At 51.3% G+C, this 12,153-nt stretch overlaps 1 protein-coding gene across 2 annotated transcripts in view; it reads right to left on the bottom strand.

Moving 5' to 3' along the window:
• Positions 1 to 4,501, bottom strand: part of COL12A1 (collagen type XII alpha 1 chain) — a 123,470-nt gene extending 118,969 nt beyond the window's left edge. For both annotated transcript variants that reach the window (XM_075554887.1, XM_075554886.1), the window contains exons 1-2: positions 4,242 to 4,501; positions 783 to 890 (exon numbers count right to left, since the gene is read on the bottom strand). In XM_075554887.1, coding sequence (XP_075411002.1) covers positions 783 to 855 — 73 coding nt within the window. In that variant the 5' untranslated portion in view covers positions 856 to 890; positions 4,242 to 4,501. The remainder of the gene's footprint in view (positions 1 to 782; positions 891 to 4,241) is intronic.
• Positions 4,502 to 12,153: the final 7,652 nt, after the last annotated feature.

The raw sequence follows: 12,153 nt of genomic DNA, 5'->3' as shown, positions 1-12,153 counted from the left end.
AGAGGGTTGCCAGCCTTATGTGGCTCCGGCTCCCTTCCCGCTTACTTCGGCACCTTGGCCCAGACCCAACCCGTCTGCGTGCGGCTGGGCCCGGGCCACGCTCCTCTGAGCCCCACGGGCCAAACTGAGGCAGCAGTGACACCGGAGCGTGAGCACCAGGACCTCTGATCCCTATGCGCCACCTGGGCTCGTGCGCCGGCACCGTCCCCTAGACGCCCGAGCTCCCCCCAGGACACACACAAACGCAACGCGCAGAGCCGGCGCTGTTGGAGTCCTTTATTTCCGTCCTGTCGCTGAAGTCTGAAGTCGCAGTCCAGAACCAGAAGGTCACAGCCGCGGGACCCCTGCGGCCGGAGGTGTCCAGTTGCTAGAGCTGGCTGCTGCTGCGGCAGTGGCCCCCCTTGCGGGGCAAATGGTCCTCTCTGAAGAGCCGGCATGAAGGTGGGCAGTGTGGACAGCACACTGCAGAGAGGAGCGCCAGGAGACCACACAGTGCACGAAAAGGAGAGAGAGAGAGAGAGAGAGAGAGAGAGAGAGAGAGAGAGAGAGAGAGAGAGAGAGAGAGAGAGAGAGAGAGAGAGAGAGAGAGAGAGAGAGAGAGAGAGAGAGAGACAGGGAGTTGACAAACCTCAGGAGTAAGGGGCGTTTTTCCGCAGCAGAGAAGGCACCAAGACAAAAAGAGAGGTGGGAAAGAAGACCAAGCAAGAATGGGGAAAATAAATAATTCTCCCCCCATTCTCGAAATCTACATTGTCACCAGGAGACGAAGAAGAGTCTTTTACCTTCTGCCTCAATGGAAGACAGGAGCAGGGCCGCACCCAGGGCGGCGAGAGCTAGGGGAAGCCTGGTCCGCATGCTGAGTGTCCAGGCTCACAGCCGCAGGAAGGGATCTGCAGGAGGAAGCAGGAGCCACATCAGATCCTGGAGGGTGCAAGCCCAGGCTCCGGGGAGTCAGACCAGCGCTTGGGACCAGGTTAAAGCTGGAGTCTGGACCTAGTCCAGAACCCTGCCAGCTCTGCCTTAAAAACCACAGTGCCCAGCCCATCACATAATGGGCCTATTGTAGGGCAGTGGAAGTCAAGTTCATCAATAGAACTTTGGTGGTTGCACTAAGGGAGAATTCGCGTTTAAAGACGGTCCTGTTTTCCATGGAGGCTAGTCCTGCTTAGTAGCCCTAGTGAAGGACTTAGCAGGTCCCCATGACTTCATCCCGCCTGAGTGATGGCTAATTCAGAGGTTATTTTATCCCTGACTCAACTAAATGTCTCTTCCAGCTGGGGGATTTTATTTGGCTGCTTTTTCCTAGCTGCTGGACTCTTTGGGTAACTGTACTTTAATGGTCTCAGGGTAGTTTGGAAAGGTATAATAAACCATATTTACACCCCCCCCTCCAGTCTTCTTCATTTTCTTCTGACTACAGAAGAAAATTAAGGTCTGACATAGATTATACAGAATTATGTAAGGTCCAGCTGAAACCTAACCCTCTTGCTAGCTGTGTTGTTTTCACAACTGATAAATTCTTCAGCCAAGCTGAGGGGAAAACAATTCAAAAATACATGATGAAAAAGACACAAGGCACTAGGAGAGAAGAAACACCCTCGTCTGACTTCTCACCGTGTATTTTAATAGCAATTCTCAGGAATCAACCTTGGAATTTAATTGTTCATTTATCCAGGAAGAATATAGGTATATATGCACCAGAAGAGACTATATGCTGTCCTGGTTTTTCCTGATTCTGATTAATTCTTCGAAAATAGACAGACAGCATTATGTATCATCTGTGGTTTCCAACATACACCAAAATTAAGCAAACCAAATGCCCTGGAGCAGTGACCTCTCAGGGTGACACTATGTGTTTCAGTGTAAAGCTGCTTCATAAATTTGGGGGGGGGGAGGACTGTAACCTTCACAAAGGGAGAAAAATGCAGCTTTCTACCCCCATAGTCAGTCTCAGAAACTCACAGGAGCACGTCTACCCTGCCCCATAGGGTCCCTATGGGTTGGCATTCCATCCATGGCTGTGCCTTTGGTTTTTTGGAATCTTTTCAGATCCTCCGATGTTTCTTCTGTGCTGCTGCTGAGCGAGTTTGAACCACCAACCTTCAGATTAGTGGTTGATTTGCACGCCACAAGGGCTTAGTCTCCAGCACCCACTGGGTGCTTCATTCACGTCAGCAGAACTCTATCTTCTAAGATTCAGGCCAGAGACAAAAGGTACCAGGCCATTCACTGAGCTGGGAAGCTGCTAGAGGCAAAACAGAAAGGAATGCTGACTCTGGGGTACATAAATTCTTGAGGTCTATTCAAATAGTCCTCATGAAAAAGTGGAGGTGGAGGGAGGCGACTGTCGTGCTTGGGAATCCAAAAATAAGGCAGAGGCTGAGCCCACTCTGAGAAAGGAAGCTGACAAGCTCCAACCATGCTTTGCAAATTACTGGCATGGTTTTCCTCTGGTCTGAGTGTAAACTGCAGTTTAAATGTCTGATGAGCAGGCATGCCAAATTGCCGGGGGCTCCTTTTGATGAAGCCAAGATTAAAATGTTGGCTTTGCTTTGGGGAACTGAGGACTCTAGCAGCTCCTTTCTTCCTAATTAACAACTCTGACATTTCGAACCCTCTTCTACTTTCATGAAGAGGTGAGACAAGCCCATTGTTCCCGTCATCTGGTCTAGAGTTTGCTATAATAGTTTCCAATTCTGTTGGCAGTCATGCTGGGGAAAAGTTAAAGGCCGATAATCGACCTCCTCAAGAATAGTGTGCATTCCCGCCCGCCCCCCAAACCGCTGAACTCTAGAAAAAAAGCAAAAACCCACCTCCTTGTCTAAGTCTAGAGCGCTACCTACCGGCGAGCCGACCAGCGGCAAGAATGAATCACCCTGCACTGCACGTCTGCGCGCCCTCAGTTGGGCTCGCCAGCTAGGCGTTCTGTCACTATACGTTTTTTAACAAGTCTCTTTCTCTCCCTTTTTTAGCCCAAACATTTACTTGAATGCTTAGCAACACTCCATTGAGCACTCTCAGACATAAATTTCTCAAAGCGGCCGCCCCTACGTGGCAGAGGCTTCCCTCGCTTCACCCTCATGAATGAAAATGAGTCAGTGAAGGAAAAGGGAGGAACGGGAGTGGGGAGGGGGATTCGTCCCCTGACCCCCCTCCGCCTCCCCCTTGCTAGAGAGGCCAATTCCTTAACTCAAGTTAAACAAAATAATAACTTTTTTAAAAAAAACATTCCTCCTCCGTGGGGCCCCTGCAGGCCCTGTGCGCTCGGCGGACCTGCTGTCCTACCTTCTGCGAGCCCGTGGACTTCGCTGTCATTCCCGTTCCTGCCCTCCCTCCCCGGCGCCCAGAAAAGGAGCGCAGGACGGTGTCCCCAGAGCACCCGGGAAGGTGCCGGGCTTGTAGCCCCGGGGCTCCACGGTGCACGTGCCCAACTCACGAGGTTCCCTAAGGACTCCAGGCTCCCTGGCCCTACGTTGTTGTGGGCAGTGGGTCGCCGTTCCCAAGGACCCTATTGGCAGGGCAGACCTGGCGCGCAGGGTGTCCAAGGCTGTGGTCCGAGCTTTCCCGGAGCCGGGTCACCGCCCACAGCGCCCACCTTTTGGTTAGCAGCCCAGCGCCCCCTTTGCCCCCCAGAAGTCAAGGTGGAACACCACCTTACAGTTCCCGCGGACCCACCCCACCGCCCACGTAGGCCCTCGACCCTTATGCCTGGAAGCAAGCCAGGGAAGGAATCTTGCTTTGAGCCGAGGTGGGGTCCCCTGCCACTGGCCGAGTCCACCATTTCGGGGGGCTTTGAAAGGCAGGGGAGAGGTCGCCAGAGCACCCCAGCAGGAACTGTCTGAGGTGCCTCACACCCCGCTGCGGCGCCCGCGACGGCCCTCCGAGGACTCCCGCGCCGGGCGTCCCCGACATACCTTCCCGCGCCCCGCGGCACGCCCGCCCGCACCCCGGGACCCAGGGCCCAGCGACCGCCGCTGCAGACCCAGGGACGTGCGCGCCGACCCACGGCCCCGCCGACGCGCGCAGCCGTCCCGTGGACGTCGGCAGCCTCTAGACGTGCACCGCCCGGGCTCTCGGGAAAGCCGCCTGGAATCCCCCAGCCCCAGGAATCGCCGCGCCGCGGTCCGCCACAGAGCGCACGCACTGCCCACGAGCACGAGTCCCGGCGGTCGCGGGCAGCACCTTCCCCCGGCTACCCCGGGGAGGCGGAGGCGCGGGGAGGGGCCGGCGCCCGGACCGACCTGCGGAGGTGGTGACCGAGGTGGCGGCGGCGGCGGCGGCTTCCCCGCGTTGGAGAAGCCGGCGGTCGGCGTGGCCCGCGGGCGCTCCGGGGGCACCTGGCGGCTCCCGGCGCGGGGCAGAGGCAGGGCAGCCGGGAGGAGGAGCCGGCGGGGCCGGAGAAGCCCGACTGGCGGAGAGCGCCCGGGACTGCGAGCGGGCGGCGCGCAGACGCGTCCGCGGCGACTGCCTTCGCCGAGTGGGCAGAGGCTCCGCGCCGCGGGCTACTTAATGGAGGGCTGTTCCCCGCGCTCGGTTGACTCGGTTACGAAACGCCTGCGCCGGTGGACGGCTGCCACGGGTGATGTATGCTCCTCCGGCGGCGAGGAGGTCTACTGTGGGGAACGGGTGCATACTTGGAGCATTCCTGAGGCGTGAGGTTGCGCTCGCCGTAGTAGCCGGCCGGCGGCGGGGAGGGCGGGGAGGGCGGGGGGGAGGGCAGGGGAGGGGGGGTAGGGGAGGGGTAGCAGGGGAGGGGTAGCAGGGGAGGGGCGGGGGCGCGGGGACCGCCGCCGCCGGGGTTCCGGCCAAGGGAAGCCGCCGCGTACTCCTCCGCACGGGGCGGGCTCCGAGGCTCGGGTTTCCCTGTCAGGGAGATTTTCTTTAATGAGTTTGATTTTTTTACTATTTAAAAAAGAAGAAGACCAGGGGAGTGACTGTCAGACTGTCATTTGCAGACCTGCAAGGGCGTGTGTCTCACCCACCCCCAAATGGCCATCCTCCACCACCCCCGCCGCCGTGCTCTCCTCCCCGCCCCCATCGGTCCTGGGCGCACTTAAAACCGATTTACAGGGTTTCCATGAACTAACTGTCTGCGCACGCGGCGCCTTCTGTCTTCTTCGACCTCCGAGTGGCGGTGGGAAACCCCGACCGCCGCCCGCCCGCGCAGAGCTCCGAGCCGATGGCTTTCCCAGTCCTGACTCGCTCCCCTGGCGCTCCTGGACGGAACCAGGGGGCGGGGGCCGGGGGGGGGGATGAGGGACCTTTCCTTAGCGTCAGGAGGGAGGACAGGAAAGCTATGAGATCCAGGGGTCCTTGGAACAGAAAGTCCCTAACATCTTCCGTCCCGATGCCAATACGTCACCCGAGCCAGAGCAGCTCCGGGTCCATGGAAAGGCTTCGGATAAAAAAAGCTCTCTGCTCTTGCCATCCTGCTAGGTCAAAGGGCTAAAGCAAATAGATCAAAATCCGATGACCACCCCATCTCCCGAGACTGGGAACCCGGAAGCCAAAGGGGAGCTGACATTTACCAATCGCCCCTGTCCCTCGGTGGCGACCTGGGAACCCGGTGTTCAGGCACGCCAAGCACCTTGCGCTCGTGACGAGGTGGCTTCGGGGTTCTCCTGGGAGGTTCTGATGACACTCGGTTATGCAGTCACCAGGGGCCCACTTCCTTTTGGCTTTCTTAAGCCCAAGGGGTGTCCCAGCGGGGAATGGAGGAGTCCCTGCCTTTGAACCTCCTGCGCCCTAGAAGCTGCAACCTGCCTCCCCTCTTTGAGCTACCTTTGCAAATGGGTTCTTCCCTGGAGCCAGGCCAGACAATCTCCGAACGTGCCTCTGGGGTGGGAAGAACTCGCCTAACCCCCCTACCCCTCGCCCCCAGCGCGGGCAGCCTGGGAGAGAGCCGGGGACGCCGGCGGGGGGAGGGGGGAGAGTGGAGGAGACGCCTGGGAATCGCCACTTCTGCACATTCCCGAGCAAACGGGCCCACACGAAGTCCTCAGGAAGCCCAGCCGAGCAGCTCACACAAAGCGCCCACACGCGCAAATGCAAGACTTCTTCGCCTTCAGACGCTCCCAACCCCAGTGGCTGGCACGAACTCCCAGAGCGCAAATCCTGGACTGCGCGCGGCCGCGCGGGAGCTGCAGCGCAGCCCAGTCGGGACGTCCGCGAGAGCAATGAGCCCTACACGAATTGCACCCCGACCAGCCGCTCAATTGCACGCGACTCTCTACTTGCCCCAGACCCGGAACCCCGCCCAATGCCAATTCACCGGAACTCAGCCCCGCAGCAGCGGGGAGCTCCCCGCAGCTCCAGTCCCCGCATTCAGTCCGACTAAGCTGGCCGGCCCCACGGACCGAACGCCCAGGGAACCGCTACCTTGCGCGCACACCATGGTTGGCCTGAGTTTGCGTTTCGCCCAAGGGTTTCTCTTCCTTTCTGCATTTGTGTGCATGTATGTTTAAAACTGTGATGGATGGCCGTATTGAATGTTGGTCGTCATCATTTAGCAAGTTAATTTGGCTCCTTGGCTCTGAGTTTCAAATCTATCTCACTCCCCAGAGCAGTGCTCCTCCCCTAATGCTGGACGCAGAGACGCGGGTGGGGGGGGGGGCGGAGGTGACTACCCCAGAGTGCCTGCGTGGGCACCCTCTCCAGCACGCACCTACACTCACGTGTTGCTTCAAAAGCGGTAGCACAAACCACTGACAGCAAAAGGCATCTTCCATTCATAAACAGGATCACTACGCAAAACTGCCAGAAATCTGGTGGCGCGTAGTCAGCCAGAGTTGGACCGAACAACCTAGGAACAAAAATGAGGTTTCTGCTACTGCCGATTTGTAGCTTCGGTAATCCAAGAGGGGCTGTTCTAGTGGCTCCCATAGAGTCGCCTTGAGAACCAAGGGATTCATGTCTGTTAGCACGTCTATTCCCCACGCACAGTGCAATTTAAATGTATCCAATGGGATGCCCAGCTGGACAAGCGTTGTGTTCTGTGGTTAAACTAGACCCCCGTAATAGCCAACCCACAAACACAAACAAACCTTACCCATCCCTATGCCTCTAGGTCCTGAGATGCTTGGGATCTGTTCGTGTCAGGAACAGAGAGAAAAGATTTCTACATTGAGGAAGAGCTGGTAGGGTTTACGGAGTTTAGCTGGTTCCTGTGGGTTTTATTCCTCAAATGAAATCCAGAGGTCTTTCTCTTTACCCCTCCCTCTTGCCTGCTCCCCACCTTATCTCCCTCACTCCTGAGTTCCCTTCCAATTTCTTGTCCGACAGCGCCCCCTAGCGGTAGGCGTGAACCCCGGTGTCGGGAGTCAACTTTGTTAAACCGTTCAAAATTGGTGAGAAATGTGTTACCTGATCCCCAGGACAGTGGTTCCTAGCTCAGAGAACGATAAACTTTACTTGGTGTCTTTCATTAGCCTTCGACAGAAAGGTTTGCTCCGAGGCTGTAAAGCTCATGTCAGTTTTCTTAGAGATGACCAGCAAAAGAAATGCAAATTTCAGAAAGTAATTCAGATTATGGGCGTCATCCTTCTTTTATTAAAATAGCCCAGAGGAGCTTCCATTTGTTTGGGTTAATTAACTTGGCCTTGTTATAAGCCAGTTTCTTCCTGATTTACCTCGTGGGCTGGAAAGGGTAATCTGAGCAGAAAATTGACTGCCCAGGTCTACCCCAGGGCTGGAGTTAAAGCTCTTGGATGAAGGAAGCCAACACACGCCCCTTACTGTAAAGTCTATGAAGATAGTAAATAACTGATTTTCAGAATCAGAGCTTCAGCTAACCAGTAAATGAGGGAAACGGTGCGTGCGGTTCTTCAGATTTAATGAAGCCCTCCTACAGACCTTTGAGCGCTGGTGGTATCAGTGGTTACCCGTTGGGCTAACTCTAAGGTGAGCAGATTGAAACCACCAGCTGCTTTCTACTCACATAAGAGAGTTGAAACTCAGAAACCCACAGGGGCAATTCTTCCCTGTCCTATCGGGTTGCTATCAGTTGGAATTGACTCGAAAGCATTGAGTTTGTTTGTTTTTTTTGGGGGGGGGGTTGCGGTGGAGTGGGGTGGAATCATAGATTCTTATGCATCTATGGAATCTCTGGGTGGTGCAAATAGGTAACCTGCTCATCTGCTAACCAAAAGGTTGGTACCTGTAGTCTCCAGAGAGGATTTGAAGACCATATTTAAAGAAACAGGAGGCTACTGACAGGACATCCACCTTCTTGGCAGAATCGATATCTTCCCAAAAGTCGTGAAGGAGATTGACGTTGTGTGTACTCTACCGGGAACTTCTCACCAGAAGCTCACTGCAGCAACCTTCCTCAGCACTGGTCGTTGTTGTACATGCCATTAAGTCGGCTCCGACCCATAGCAACCCTGTGCACACAGAATTAAACACTGCATGGTCCTGTGCCATCCTCACAATTGTTCCCATGCTTGAGCCCATTGATGTAGCCACTGTGTCAATCCATCTCATTGAGGGGAGGGCCTTCCTCTTTTTCACTGCCTTTCCACTTTACCGAACATGATGGCCTTCCCCAGGGACTGTCTCTCCTGACAACATGTCCAGCGTGTGTGTAAGAGGAACACTTGCCATCCTTGGCTCTAAGGAGCACTCTGGCCTTACTTCTTCCAAGAAAGATGGACAGGATTTGTCCTTTTAGCAGTCCATGGCACTTTCAATATTCTTCTACAGCAGCACAATTCAAATGCATCAATTCTTCTACAATCTTCCTTATTCAATGTCCAACCTCCACATGTATATGATGCAATGGAGACTACCATGACTTGGGCCCCTTTAGTCCTCAAAGTAATACCCTTGCTCTCCCATATTCTAAAGAGGTCTTCTGAAGCAGATTTACCTAATGTCATCAATCTTTTGATCTCTTGACTGATGCTCCCATGCGCATTGATTGTGGATTAAAGCAAAACTAAATCCTTGAAAACTTCAACCTTTATTCCATTTATCAGGATGTTACCTATTTGTCCAGTTGGGAGGACTGGTGTCTTCTTTATATGGAGTTGCAATCCATACTGAAGACTGCCGTCTTTGACCTTCATCAACAAGTGCCTCAAGCCCTCCTCACTGCCAGCAAACAAGGTTGTGTCATTTGCATAACCCCGGTTGTTAATAAGCCTTCCTCCAATCCTGAAGCCACATTCTTCTGCATATAACCCAGCTTCTCTGATGGTTTGCATGGCACATAGAATGAACAAGTTTGGTGAAAGAATACAACCCTGATCCACACTTTTCTTTCTTGATCTTAAACCATGCATTATTCCCTTGTTCTGTTCACACAACTTGCCAGATAAGCAAGAGCCAATGGTGCCGAAGGAAAAAGATCAAGCCCCACTGAAAACAATAGCCAAAGACAAGGCTCCAGAAATTGGTGGAATACCCGCTGGTATGTTTAAGCAAGCGGAAGAGGCAATGCGCCAGATGCACTCACTCATCTGTGCCAGGGAATTTGGAAGACAGTTCTTTGGCCAAGTGACTGGAAGAGATCCATGTTTGTGCCCATTCCAAAGAACGGTGACCCAACTACTGAACGATATCATTGAACGACATCACATGCAAGTAATATTTTGCTTCAGACCAGTCGACACGGTTGTTGCAGTACATTGTCAAGCAGCTGCCAGAAGTTCAGGCTGGATGCAAAAGAAGATGTGCAGCAAGGGATGTCATTGCGGATATCAGATGAATCTTGGTTCAAAGCAGGGAACACCAGAAAGATGCTTCCTTGTGTTTCATTGACTATGCAAAGGCATTCAACTGTGGGGACCAAAATAAACTGTGGATCACCTTGAGAAAAATGGAGATTCCAGGACACTTCATTGTGCTTATTTGGAACTTGAGCGTGGATCAAGAGACAGTTGTGTGAACAGAACAAGGAAATACTGTGTAGTTTAAAATCAGAAAATCCTCTGGAGGTTGGTCAACAGAAAAGTGGATGAAGGGAGACGTTGGACAGTGTAAGATATGACAAAATAATAATGACTTGTAAATTATCAAGGTTCATGAGAGAGGGGGTAAGTAAGGAGCTGATGCCAGGGGCTAAAGTGGAAAGCAGATGTTTTGAGAATGATGATGGCAACATATGTGCAGATGTGCTTGACACAATGGATGTGTGTATGGATTGTGATAAGTGTTGTATGAGCCCTCAATAAAATGATTTTTTTAATGAAGAGCCTAAAAATATTTTAAACAAAATATAATTATAAACAAAAATAAAAAGCTAAAATAAATTAAGAGCCAAATAAATAAATAAAATCAGGAAATCCTCGGCAGAATGTGAATAAATGCTTCATATGTATCTTACTACATATTTATCTTACTACATGTGCACAGGGGCTTCAAAAACTTTCTGGGAAAATTCCATTATCTTTTTTATCCTGTTTTCCATGAACTTTCTGAAGTTTGTGCAACTTGTATTTATTTATTTATCTATCCTACTGTACTACATTAGATGTAATGAAAGTCTGGTATTGCTAGAAAGTAACTATTCGTTTAGCTTTGGCCTCCCTGGGTGATGTGAAAACAATAAAAGGAAATAAATTCACTAAACAGTTTAAAAAAAAACAACCTTTGCCAGTTCCTCCTTTGTCTCCTCAAGATTCAAAACTGTTAGTCACCCTTACACTGCAAGAGATTTGGAATCGGTTTATCTTAGAACTGCCAAAGTAGCATAAGATTTCTAGTCAGCTCAAGGCCCAGTGTTACCAGTGGCTAGTGTGTGGACACTTACATACACACTCATGCTGGGGAAATTAGAAACATCATAGAAACTCACTCTTCAAGATTTACTATCAAGTTCAAGCTCCTTGCGTAATACACTGAAATAAAGGAATGGTGGTATCATAGTACGAAGGAGTGTCATTGCTTGCCTCATCATCTACCTGTTTATTTAGTTGTAAACTTTTATTGTGAATTAGATGAGAGGTGATATTTCACAGCATCAGTTATGTATTCAACAGTTTAAACAATTTACCAAATCCCAGTAACCTCCCCTGCTCCCATGCCCCCCATCCAATATCTCTTCTTCCTCTTGTAGAATACTACCTGCCCCTTCACCCAAGTTAAGACCTGTCAATCTCTAGACTGTTGCTTCAAGCTCCCTCCTCCCTCTGCCCCCACCCCCACCGCAACCCTCCAAGCATCACGACTTTCCATTGAAGCTGCTCTACAAGGGACTCGTTCATCAGACCAAGGCACAACTTGCCCATGCATTTTCATACATTTACTAATTCTTTCAACTACAAAGTGAACCATGTCCCAGGCTTTGGTTTGCTTCTAGTCTAGTAAGAAATGTGCCCTCTGGTGGAGAAATGGGCAAGATAAAACATATTAAGAAGACCATTTTAAAATCATATTTAGAACACAGTCAATTTTAGAACATTTTCTTCTTTCTTTTACTTACTATTATTAGCTCCCTCTTTCCCGACAACTTCCCCTGCCGTACCTGCAAGAAGCCTTGAAACCAGCAATTGTCTCTATAGAGTTATCCATTCTGGGTTTCATATACAGAAAAATATACCCCCCCCCAAAAACAAGTCTAACAACAATAAAAGAGTAAAACAAAGAAAAACCTTGATCGAAAAAAAGTAGAAAATATTAAAAACTGGAACAAATTTTAAATGGGTCAAAGTGGAGATCAAACATCAAAGTGTTAAATTTATCCTCACTGCATCTGCATTAATCCATTGTCCAAATGCGCTCTGCACGATCACAGACTATTCACACCCCTAGTCTATGGTTAGGGGAGATCCTCTGGAGACTTAACCCACGAGTAGTTCGCCTCACTTTTTTTAAAAACTGAAAAAACTTGTAAATGGTGAAAATAAAGATCAAATGGTAATATATTGCATGTTTACCCAACCACATCTTCCATAATCAACCTTAGAATGCTCTCTGTCCAATAGCAAGACTATTCACACCCCTGGACTATGGTCAGAGATTTACTGGGGACTTAGTCCACGTGGGGACCCTGCAAATGGATTGTGTGCTTCCACAGTAATAGATAGCCCTCTGCAAGCCAGGTATTCACAATTTACACTCTGATACCATTCCCTCCTTCAGATTTGGATTTTATTTATAATCCTTGGATCACACAAGCTGATGTGCTTCTTCTGTGTCCTGGACTTAGCTGAT

Source organism: Tenrec ecaudatus, chromosome 7, assembly GCF_050624435.1.
Source record: "Tenrec ecaudatus isolate mTenEca1 chromosome 7, mTenEca1.hap1, whole genome shotgun sequence".
Classification (NCBI taxonomy): domain Eukaryota; kingdom Metazoa; phylum Chordata; class Mammalia; order Afrosoricida; family Tenrecidae; genus Tenrec; species Tenrec ecaudatus.
Note: the sequence above shows the minus strand (reverse complement) of the source record. Positions and strands in the feature narration are given on the sequence as shown.